The 12712-nt window shown below is 39.9% G+C and overlaps 1 protein-coding gene and 1 non-coding gene across 4 annotated transcripts in view; both read left to right on the top strand.

Annotated features, from left to right (window-relative positions):
- Positions 1–12712, top strand: part of BMPR1A (bone morphogenetic protein receptor type 1A) — a 174058-nt gene that overhangs the window by 125160 nt on the left and 36186 nt on the right. For all 3 annotated transcript variants that reach the window (XM_032270105.1, XM_032270107.1, XM_032270106.1), the window contains one exon: positions 11843–12005. In XM_032270105.1, the coding sequence (XP_032125996.1) occupies positions 11843–12005 (163 nt within the window). The remainder of the gene's footprint in view (positions 1–11842; positions 12006–12712) is intronic.
- Positions 11350–11509, top strand: LOC116544037. The gene has a single exon (XR_004265785.1). It is a non-coding gene; the product is annotated as a U1 spliceosomal RNA (small nuclear RNA).

Raw genomic sequence — 12712 nt, 5'->3', positions numbered from 1 at the left:
TAGTCCTCCCCCCAATTCACATTGTTCTATAATAAACTTTTATAAGATGGAATAAGTTGGTAATTAGTTACTATGTAAAAACAAAAAATCTTATTAAGGAATTACATTTCTCTGATAAAGAGCGAAATTTGTTACATTTCCTTTCAAAAAACTTATTTTGATAGTTGCTTCAACTAACATAAAAATGTTTGCTCTTAAAGCTAAAACCAGTGTAGAAAAGTTATTTCTTAGAGATCATGAGGAAGGATTGTAGAATGGTATTACTGGAAATAACTTTTGACTTTAGCTCTAGCTTTATCTTGTTTTGAATTGTGTCTCAGGAAAATAAACTTATCTGTACCTTGGTTTCCTTGATGTAAAATAGAAATAATAATGCTTATCTAGATATAAACAAGAAGGTTTTGACCATCAACTGTTAGGGTATAGATTTAAGTGCTTTACATTGAGATAAAGTTACTTAGGTTTGAATAGAAAAATGCGTCATCTGATACTAACAGCTGATAGATACCTAGTTTTTTGTTTTTTTTTTTTTAAAGACTTGGTCACAAATTTTAGAACCAGGATATGTTAATATTCGATAGATATTTAGTCCCTTTTTTGGACTTGGTCACAAATTTCAGAAATGGATTTTAGCTTTAAGTAACTAATAATGACTTCAGTAGAGATTTATTTTTAACATAGACAGTAGGTGTTTGCTGTTCATTCAGTTATTAAGTAGTGTCAAGGCTGACATATCTGTAATTTTTTTTTTTTTTTTTTTGGAGACAGGTGCCAGGCTGGAATGCAATGGGCACAGTCTTGGCTCACTGCAACCTCCGCCTCCCAGGTTCAAGCAATTATCTTGCCTCAACCTCCTGAGTAGACGGTACTATAGGCACGAGCCACCACGCCAAGCTAATTTTTTGTATTAAAAATTTTTTTTTGACTATAAACTAGAGATGGGATTTCACCGTGTTGGCCAGGATAGTCTCAGTCTCTTTACCTCGTTATCCACCCGCCTCGGCCTCCCAAAGTGCTGGGATTACAGGTGTGAGCCACCACGCCCAGCCGCCTGTAATTTTCTTGACATTTCCCTTGTGATTCCAAAGTGGCTACTGTTACCTGCATTTGAGGCAGGTAAAACAGGGAAGGGGTCAGTACTGGCCTCAACTAGACCAGGAAAGCAAAAGTGTTGCAGATTTTATCTTAAGTCTTAATCATTCCTAATCAGAAGAGCTACTGGAAAACAGGGAAACAGGATTGTCACAATTGACTTATTAATCTATATCCATTGCCTAGGGCTGGATGCGTTGTTCCCCCAAACAAAATCACAAGTTTGGTTAACTAGGATAAGGGGTAAAATAGATACCAGTTGGGCAGCTAAAACGGTTTGGGAGAGATTTTATCTTTTCCATCAATTAGAATGTTTTCCTCTACAAGTAATTAAAATTTTTTTTAAATAGCTTAAACACGACATTTGGGGCTTGGCGATTTTTTTTTTTTTTTTTAATAAAAGCTTAAACAAGGAGAATATGGTAACACACAAGAAGTCTGGATATAAGGGGACTGTAGTTAGTTAATTATGTGGCTCATCAAGACCCAAGTTCTTTGTCTTTTCAACTGTGTTATCTCTAAATGTCAGATTAGCCACAGTGTCACAGTGTGGCTGCTGAGAGACCAGACATCACATGCAGATGAGGTAGGTTTTAGTTGACAATGCTCAGTGAAAGAAGAGGGATGAATATTTGTTTGTGTCTCTTTTTAGTTGATAAATCTTTCTCCAGTCTCTCCCTTCCTTTCCCCAACAGACTTCCTTCTAATCTTAGTGGCCAAAATTCATTATATGCTCTTGTGTTAAATCACTGGCAAGGGGAATGGAACTAAAATTGTTGGGTTAGACCAACAATGCACTTAATATGTGTATACACGTGCACATGCCTGTTGCCAGCAAGGGAAGGAGGAGAAGAATAAGAGTATCTGTTGCTGGGTACCACATTTGTCAACCTGACATCATGCATATGCCAAAGTACTCATGTTGCTATGAAATTTTCAGTTCCTTTTCAGAGGGTTCTGTACCCTATTAATCCAGGACTTCTGGCTGGTGTAAAGCCCTCTCCTTCAGGTCCAGATGTGTGTGCCTCTTCATGGTCCAGCAGTGTGTGGCTAAAAGCAATTATCAATGCACAATATACCCAGGATCCAGTGATGAAAATTAAATGGGTTAAGTACTATATAAAACTCCCACTCAGAGGAAGAAAAGTTGGAAACAACCTCAGTATTCACTGCTCCATAGCTTGTAGATTAAGGTTGCTTAGCCTGTTTGACAGCCTCCAGTTTTATTTTCTAGGAGGATTTGCCTTGTCTCTGGTGTTCCTTGGCTAGTGTTTCTACCTTCATGGTCACATCTGACATGGGATTAGTGGAGGACGATCTTTCTGGAGACCAAACAGCTTTAGCAACCTGCTTTCTGTTAGCATGGAGGTCTGATTACTGGAAATTGTCCTATGGATTAAAAACTCACTGCCTGAGTCAGCCTGGAATATCTTTGGCATTACAGTTCCTATAAAGTTTTAGTAGTCCTGCATTCTGTTTGTTCCAGTCTCTTCACTTTTGTTCTATTAAACACAGTTAAATATCTTGTCTAGATGTGTGTTCTGGGAATATCTGACCTAGCCACTGGCCTCAGCTTTGCCTATTCTCCTGGCCCTTGGTTTAATGACCTCCGCTCTGAGGGACTCTGCTCCTTTCCCTTGCTAGAAAATGACCTGCTTTATTTGGTATCATAGCAGTTATCTATGAATAAATATTAAAGTAGTACCAAATGTTGGTATTTATTGGTCTTTATTATCTTTCTCCATCTAAGACTGTAAGCTTTCATAGATACAGGACCTTGTTTTGTTTACTCTTCCAGTCACCCGGGGCCTAAAACAGTGGCTAGCACTGTGTACTTACTCAGTACGTTTTTGTTTAATGGATGAATACAGTTAAAGTGAAAAAAGCAAGTTGCAAAACTACTTTCTTAGCCATATATTTTTACACTGACCAACCCAGTAGCAGCAAGCACCTGTAACAACCCAATTGTAGAATCTGATTATCTTTTTTTCACTAAGGATCTAGAACTCCTTGGAGAAATCACTGAGCCTGGCAGGGAAAGAGCAAGGTGATCTTGGAATATCTCAGCTGGAAAGTAAGGGAAAGTTCAAAGGATTCAGGGACCTGTTTGAATTGGATAATAATTGTAGTGAATTCAAACAAATCAAATATGTTTAAATCCATGTGCTTGTAATGACGCTTAAGAACAAAATTAGTTAGGGTTGGGGGTTATGGCTCACACCTGTAATGCCAACACTCTGGGAGGCCACGGTAGGAGAATCACTTGAGCTTTAAGAATTTGAGACCATCCACAGCTAAACTTGGAGTCCCTTAAAAAAAAAAAAAAAAAAAAAAAAGAGTTTGAGACTAGCCTGAGCAACATGGAACTGGCCTCTACAAAAACTTTTTTTAATTAGTTAGTTGTGGTGGTATGCACCTGTAGTCCTGACTGAGGCGGGAGGATCACCTGAGTCCAGGAGCTTGAGGCTGCAGTGAGCCATGATCACACCACTGCACTCCAGCCTGGGCAGCAGAGCAAGACCCTTCTTAAAAAAAGAAAATGAAAAGAAAACAAAACTCGTGGTTACTGTTAAAAGATGCTAATGAAGTCATTAATTTTGAAAACTGGTAAACAGAAGGGAAAATCAAGCATTAATCTTGTCTTTCTTATGTGAACTGTGCCACCTATATCCAGTCAGTAGGTGAGGAAAAGCATCTCATCGATGTATTCCAAGTCATAAAAAAGAAGAGAAATGATAGGATTAGATACATTATTTTATACTATGCCAATTGAATTAGTGAATCTAGACTTTAAAAACAGATAAGCAGACATTTGGTTCCCTCTTCACTGCAACGTACAGAGTAGCTGCATTTCAGTGCTCAGTAGGCACATGTGGCTTGTGGCTACCATACTGGACAGCATAGCTCTGGAGCTGTAGTGAATGTACTATTTACAAAAGCTATAGAGAACAAGAGGTCATGTTCAATGATGCCAGGAGGATGTGATCAGAAATTCCAGACTGTGGTAAATACTATTCTGGTAAATACCAGGCAAGTTACCCAGTGTCTTCAAGTAAATCTCAAGGGCAGGAAGAGGAAGGAGAAACCAGTAGAGTAAGAGACTTGGAGACAACCAACTGTGATGTGTGAAGCTTATTTGGATCCTGATTCAAGGAAACTACTAAAGCAGTTTGTAACATTTATGATACAGTTGGAAATTAGAAAGCAATTTATAACAGTTATAAAATTTGGAAATTTAAACATTGCCTTGATGTTTGATGATATTGCTAAGGATAGGGAATTACTATTAATCCTTTTAGGTGTGATTAATTGTGTTTGTTTTTTAAAAGTCTCTATCTTTTAGAGATACACATTGAAATATTTGCATATAAAAGGACATATCTGGTATTAGCTTCTTAATTATATGAAAGGGGGATGGAGTGAAACAAGAAGGGCCATAAACTGATCATTATAAAAGCTGGGCTATATGGGTATGTGTGGGTTCACTGAACAGTTTTCTCCACTTTCATAAAAAGGTTTCTGGCCAGGTGAGGTGGCTCACACCTGTAATCCTAGCACTCTGGGAGGCCAAGTCGGGTGGATCATCTGAGGTTAGGAGTTTAAGACCAGCCTGGCCAACATGGTGAAACCCCATTTCTACTCAAAATACAGAAATTAGCTGGGTGTGGTGGCATGTTTCTGTAGTTACAGCTACTCAGGAGGCTGAGGGGGGAGGATTACTTGAACCTGGGAGGCGGAGGTTGCAGTGAGCCAAGATCCGGCCACTGAATTCCAGCCTGGGCAACAGAGTGAGATCCTGTCTCAAAAAAATAAAAAGTTTTCTGGAAGAATACTGTATTTATAAACATATATATGTAAATGAATAGAAAAATGACTAGAAGCATGTACACCAAACAGATAACTGGCTATGTTTAAGGAGAGGGAGGGCAATTGGATGGGGCCAAAGAGGACTTTTTGGTTTACTTGTGGGGTTCAATTTTTTTTTTTGATGCTATGATAATACATTCTTGTTTTATTTGAGTATTTTAAAATGACTTATAGGAAAAATACTTATTTCAAGCATATGCCTAAATAGAATAATAAAGAGACTCCACGAACTTGTCACTCAGCTTCGACAGTATCAACTGATGACCAAGGCTGTTTCCTCTCTGCCTCTATGCACTTCTCCCATACCCACTCCACCCTTGGGTTATCTTGGTAATTTTGAAATAATATTTCAGTTAAGTACAAGGTACCTTGGCCAGACACGGTGGCTCATGCTTATAATCACAGCACTTTGAGAGGCTGAGGCAGGCAGATCACTTGAGGTCAGGAGTTCGAGACCAGCATGGCCAGTATGATGAAACCTCATGTCTACTAAAAATATAAAAATTAGCCGAGTGTGGTGGCTGTAACTGGTAACTGTATCCCAGTTACTCGGGATCCTGAGGCAGGATAATTGCTTCAACCCAGGAGGCAGAGGTTGCAGTGAATAGAGATTATGGCACTGCACTGGGTGATGGAGGCTGGGTGATGGAGCAAGACTCTGTCACAAAAACAAAAAGAATAAGACACCTCAAAGACCATATACTCTGATCATAATGCAATAAAAGGAACTGAATAGCATAAACTTTTTTTGAGCATTTTTTTTTCTGTGTGAGAAAAGAGTCTTGCTGTGTCGCCCAGGCTGGAGTGCAATGGCATTATCTTGGCTCACTGCAAACTCCACCTCCCGGGTTTAAGTGATTCTTCTGCCACAGCCCCCCAAGTAACTGGGATACAGTTACAGTTACAGCCACCATGCCCGGCTAATTTTTGTGTTTTTAATAGAGGCGGCGTTTCACCATGTTGACCAGGCTGGTCTTAAACTCCTGAGCTCAGATCTACCCACCTCAGCCTCCCAAAGTGCTGGGATAGCAGACATGAGCCACCCTCCTCAGATGATCTACCCACCTCAGCCTCTCAAAGTGCTGGGATTACAGGTGTGCTCCACCACACCCAGCTAATTTTTTTAATTTTTTGTGGAGACATGTGTCCCAGGCTCGTCTTGAACTCCCGAGCCCAAGCGACCTGCCTGTGCCTTCCAAAGTGCTAGGATTACAGGCCAGAGACACCATGCCTGGCAAGCATATGGAATTTAATGCAGTAACTATATTCATGTTTCCAGAAGCTTTATTTTTTGCCACTGAATGACATCATGGATGATACCGCATGTATGTGTCAGAGTCACTTCATTCTTGATAATGGGTTCAGAACCAACTTTGATTAATGTTAACTGATTAACTGTAATTTTTATGTTCAACTGAAATACATCTTAACTATAATTTTTATTGGCCTCTCAAGAGTGTCATAAATTAAGCCTAATCATTCACATATTATTCCATCAGATGTGGAAAGCCCATTCCTGTGCTTTCTGACCCTGCCACAAAATCTTTTCTTTTCTTCTCCCTTTAGTGTTCCCCTGAGACCAACATAGTACAACAGAACCACCTTTGGCGATAGAAATTTCTGTATCAGTAACTTGCAAACTATAGCCCACAAACTAAATCCAGCTCATTGCTTCATTTTGTGCTGCCCATGAGTGAACAATGGTATTTTTGCATTTTTAAGTGACTGAAGAAAAATCAAGAGAATATTTCGTGATACACAAAAATTATATGAAACTCAAATTTTTTTATCCATAAGCAGTTTTATTGGAACACACCCATGCTCATTTTTGTACATGTTGTCCAGCTGATTTTGCATTGTATCAGCCGAATTGAATAGTTGTGACAGAGACCTTCGGGCCCCCAAAATCAATACCTGTTTCAATACCTGTTTCTATATACTGTCTATATGATAGCTACTAGCCAAATGTGGCTTTTGAGCACTCGAATTGTGACTAGTGTGGCTGATAAACTGATTTTTAATTTTACTTCATTTTAATTCATCTACATTTTAAGTCATGTGTGGCTAGTGGCTACCATATTGGACAGCACAGTTGTAGACCTGCCACCTTTTCCCCAGTTCTTGCCTCACTGTACTTGACATTACTCCTGCTGATGTCTTCCTGGTTTCTATTTAATTAATTATGCAGATTATTGTTACAGAACTCATTAGGGATACTACCATTGCTGATTATCTCATATGTGCAGTGCATCAGTAGCCCATTGGTCTCACCAACCACTTGCCATCTGAGTTCTTGCATAGACATTTTATCTTAAGGTTGGGGCAGAGGATATTCATCTGCTGTAGAAAAAGGAGGCCAATAAATTATTGGGAAAGTGTGAAAAATTACTTAGCCAGGAATAAAAGCTAGTAAAGTCACCGATGCCGAAAATTGCCAGGGATGACAAGGACCTGTAGATAGTCATGTGCCTCTTGTAGCTGTTTGTCTCTTTGTATGTGTACATTTTCATGTTTTCCTGAGATGTTTTGCTTAAGCATGTAAGCTCTTAAGTATTTTGTGTGTGTTTGTTTTGACATAAAACCGATACCCCCAGTCCACCCCAGGGCTCGTAATTTATACCTTGTAAATACACGGGACTTGTGGGTGGAGAGAGATTGACATATTCTGAACTGACAGAAGGCCATGTGCCAAGCAAAGTGACGATGGAGAGCCCTGCAGGATCCAGATCTTCCTGGGCCCTGGGAGCACACATTGAAGGAGCTTGAATTTTATTTTGAGTGCATTGCGGAGCCATTGGTTGATTTTAAATAGGAATGACAGATTTGTGTTCATAAAATGTCTCCGACCCTGTGGGAAATAAATCACAGGGACCAAGAGCAGAAGCAGAGTGACCAGTTGGAGACATCTTACCTTAGTAAAGGCATGATGTGATGGACCTTGGTGACAGCAGTGGAGTTGGAGAAAAATGAAAACAATTGATGTACATTTTAGAGATTGAGTCAGAAGACTTCGGTTAGACGAGGTTTGGGGCAAATCAAGAGTTCCATTTAGGACAAGTCAGTCAGGAGATGCCTAAGCAGGTCATGGCTAGAGGGGTACATCCAGGAACCATCAACAGAGAGTGGATGCTGTCACCTAGGGAGAGCGCAGAGAAGCTCTTGTGTGCTACTTTTCTTTGTATTCAGTATCCACTTGATGAAATCTTGCAAGTTTTTAAGATGTACCTTAGATTTCATTACTTTTGACACCTAAGATGAGTTTGGGTTTTGACACCTAGGATGAACTTCTTCCTTTGGTTTACATAACACCTTCATATTTTGTCACTTTTTCGTGTTTTGAGATGGAGTTTTGCTCTTGTCACCCAGGCTGGAGTGCAGTGGTGTGATCTCTGCTCACTGCAGTGTCTACCTCCCAGGTTCAAGCGATTCTTCTGCCTCAGCCACCCAAATACTGGGATTACAGGTGCCTGCCACCATGCTTGGCTAATTTTTTATAACTTTTAGTAGAGACGGGGTTTCACCATGTTGGCCAGGCTGGTCTCGTACTCCTAACCTCAGGTGATCCTCCTGCCTCAGCCTCCCAAAGTGCCGGGATTACAGGTGTGAGCCGCCGTGCCCAGCCTTGTGTTTTGTCACTTTTCACATTGTATTTATTTGCTTTTGTGCTTATTACTCCTCTGCTTCCCACCAAGTTCCTCAAGGCCACATATGTGGCTTTGATGCCACATCTTTGCATTTCCAGCATTTAATACCTTGCCTGCACATAGTAGACCCCTAGTAAATATTCTGTTGAATATTTGGCATAATATACAGCTATTGTAATTGAGGTTTTTTGGTCTTGTAAATTCAAACAGTATTCTAGGAAGTTTCATGTAACTTGGAGCTTTTCAGGTTATCAGTGATCTTTTAGTGTTATAATCTTTGTTATTAGTAACATCTTCATTTGGATGCTATTTTACATCTAGTTTAAGCACCTTAATAGATATTCATTTGATCTACCTATAACCTCTTGATTTGAATTAGGCAGGAATTATTATCATCATTTTCTATAGATAGAGAACTGAGGCTCAGAGAGTAACTTATCTGTGCCCATAACTGGGACTTGAACCCTTCATTTCTTGCTGTTATCTCAAGTGATATTTCTGCCACACTAAACTGTTTTTTCTGTGTCACTAGATTTTTGAAAAATCAATTGCTGTGATACATTATTTACTGTTTTTTCTCCAGAGCTGAATTGATCATTGTCTTCTGTTAACCTAATAGGATTTTAAAGCTGGTTAGTTGACCTCACCTGTCCAGTAGTTCTGTAGTGATATTGAGTAAGTGAAGCCTGGAAAAGTGACATGGCTTGCCCAAGACCATCCAGCTAGGTAAAGCGGGGTAGGCCCACGGTAAAAAAGAATCCCAGCCTTCTCATTTCCTGCCCAGTGGATTTCTTCCCTTCATGTACCTCCTGCTTTCCCCCACCCCATCTTTTACAGTTGATGTTTCTTTCTTTTTTCTTTCTTTTTTTTGAGTTGGAGTCTCGAACTGTCATCCTGGCTGCAGTGCAGTGGCGCAATCCTGGCTTACTGCAACCTCTGCCTCCCAGGTTCAATTGATTCTCCTGCCTCAGCCTCCTGAGTAGCTGGGATTACAGACATCCACCACCACACTCAGCTAATTTTTTGTATTTTTAGTAGAGACGGAGTTTCACCATGTTGGCTAGACTGGCCTCAAACTCCAGACCTCATGATTCACCTGCCTCAGCCTCCCAAGGTGCTGGGATTACAGGCATGAGCCACTGCACCTGGCCCTACAGTTGGTTGATGTTTCTAACATAAAGGAGATCTTTCCACTTTGTAGCAATCAGTTTACAGGTCTAACGGAAGCGTTGACATTATATTACGGAATTTATTTCTGAAAGGAGAAGGTAGGTGAGGGGGATGGGTAATATATGTATATACACAAACTTCCAGCTTTTTTTTTTTTTCTCTAAGTGTTTTCTCTCCTGGCCAGGAACAGTGGCTCATGCCTGTAATCCCAGCACTTTGGGAGGCCAAGGCAGGTGGATCACTACATGTTGAAACCCTGTCTCTTTTAACAAAATGCAAAAAAATTAGCCAGGCATGGTGATGGGTGCCTGTAATCCCAGGTACTCGGGAGGCTGAGACAGGAGAATCATTTGAACCTGGAAGGTGGAGGTTGCAGTGAGCCAAGATGGTGCCGCTGCACTCCTCCAGGCTGGGTGACAGTGAGACTCTTGTCTTGGAAAAAAAAAAAAAAGTGTTTTCTCTCCTGTTAATATATACTCATGGGGTAGCAAATTCCTTTACTAAGTATTCAGCATAAGAAAATAAAGGTTATTGGCCAAGCATGGTGGCTCATCCTTGTAATCCCAGCACTTTGGGAGACTGACGTGGGAGGATTGCTTGAGCCCAGGAGTTCAAGACCAACCTGAGCAGCATAGGGAGACCTTGTCCCTACAAAGAATTTAAAAATTTGTGGGGCGTGGTGGCACATGCCCTTGGTCGCAGCTACTCTGGAGGCTGAGGTGGGAGGATCACTTGAATCTGGGAGTTTGAGGCTTCAGTTAGTTGTGAACACATACCTATACTCCAGCCTGGGCAATAGAGTGAGACCGTATCTCCAAAAAAAAAAAAAAAAAAAGTGATGATTATTAAAACTGAAGACATCGAATCACCAAAACACTTTATTTAGCAGCACTTTTTCTGTTATCAGTATGTGCATATGTGATTTTTTTTTTTGTCTTTTCAGTAGTTTATCTCATCAGTATGGTAAATGTAAAGTCAAGTCTGCATTGTGCCTTGAACCACTTATTTAACATTTATAATGAAATACATATACACTCATCTCTTTGGTTCTACCCTTTCATTCCCTTGAGAATAACCCACAAAGAATGGTCTAGCTGAGTCAGAGAGAGAGAAAGTAATGATTAGAACAGTTGTTTTGGTTCTGTTCTGCTTCCAGCCTGAAAGATTTAGTGCCAAATATGACAGTATCTGTCACTGCAGGCTACTAGACTCTAGTGTAAGAACATACTTCCATTTCTGTGAGCTAACTGCCGCCCTTCTGTAACTTTCAGTTTCTGGCAGCATGGTCTGGAATCAAACCAATGACCTTGAGGCAGAAGTCTCCAGATAACATGATTGGTCCCCATGCTCTCATGATTTCCTTACTTAAGCAATTAAAGGCCAAAGCAAGATGCTTAGTTAACTCCTTTTCTGCATAGAAGCACAAATAAAGGACTTGTTAAAAAGAGCTAGTCATAAGTTTTAAACCAAAGAGTTACAAGAAGAATCATAATTTGTCTGTATTTAATCATTGGAAACTCTCACAGACTTCTCTGAAGTCTCCCCGTTTTGTGCCTTTCTTACAAGTGATGACTGTATATTTACCTGGCAGGGGAGATATGATCACGAAGGTGGTTTTCCCAGGGCAAGGTGTATTCGTTGCACTCCAGATGTGCTGACCGCTATGATTTCCCCAAATGTGGGAAACCTGACTGCATAATTGTGGTAGTGGGTGACTCCATTCATGCTTTCCCCTGGTTACATTTTTTTTTAATTTAAGTTATTTTAAAAATATAAAAAACAAGTTTTGACTGTATTCTGCCCTGCACCACTCTTGTTTGTCTTTCACTAGTGCAGAAATTGTGATATAGCTGTCTTCATATACCCCATGATACCTGGTACAGTAATACTCTGCATAATAATTTATTAACAAATGACTGTTGGGTGAATTAAATTTATATTTCTAAAGAAAAATGTTAACTGTAATTATTGTGATAAGAAAGCTTAGCAATTTTTTCTCCTTGAAAATTGTAATCAAACAATTAGTTTTTCAGAAATGAGTTACTTACAAATTACATATTTGAATGCAGGACAGAATCTAGACAGTATGCTCCATGGCACTGGGATGAAATCAGACTCCGACCAGAAGAAGTCAGAAAATGGAGTAACCTTGGCACCAGAGGATACCTTGCCTTTTTTAAAGTGCTATTGCTCAGGGCACTGCCCGGATGATGCTATTAATAACACATGCATGTAAGTATTTTACGAAGTCCTTCTTAAGAGTTAAGAGAATAGAGTTTACATTTAGTGCTATTTTAAGAATTATTAAACTTGTCTGAGGTTATTTTTCCTTCATATATGGTATCTTTCCAGAAAGCCAAAAAGCTTTTTGTTTTGTATATTAGAACATTACTCCATTAAGTGATTGATAGGTAAGTTACTGTATTAGAATTATGTTATACTGCAGCTTTTAAAGTAAGTTCAAAGGGATTTAGTATTTGTTTACCATCTGATTTTTTTAAATGATCTTTTAATCTTAAAGTTATTGATGCTTATTTTTGAGAACTTAGAGATTACCAAAAAAGAAACCAAAAAGCTCACCCACAGCCTGCTACTACTTTTTAATTAAAACGAATTGTTTTAAACTATAGATGGTGTCTTGCTTTGTTGCCCAGGCTGGTCCTCAAACTCCTGGGCTCAAGCATTCTTCTACTTCAGCCTCCCGAAGTGCTGGGATTACTAGTGTGAGCTGCCACACCTGGCCTCCTACTTCTTCTTTTTTGAGACGGAGTTTCGCTCCTGTTACCCCCCAGGTTGGAGTGCAATGGCACGATCTCAGCTCACCGCAACCTCCGCCTCCTGGGTTCAAGCAATTCTCCTACATCAGTCTCCCGAGTAGCTGGGACTATAGGCTGCGCCACCATGCTCAGCTAATTTTTGTATTTTTAGTAGAGACGGGG

The sequence above is a fragment of the Sapajus apella genome, unplaced genomic scaffold (genome assembly GCF_009761245.1).
Source record: "Sapajus apella isolate SASKATOON/1434 unplaced genomic scaffold, GSC_monkey_1.0 scaffold203, whole genome shotgun sequence".
Classification (NCBI taxonomy): Eukaryota; Metazoa; Chordata; class Mammalia; order Primates; family Cebidae; genus Sapajus; species Sapajus apella.
The sequence above is the reverse complement of the archived record's forward strand: the minus strand, read 5'-3'. Positions and strand labels throughout refer to the sequence as shown.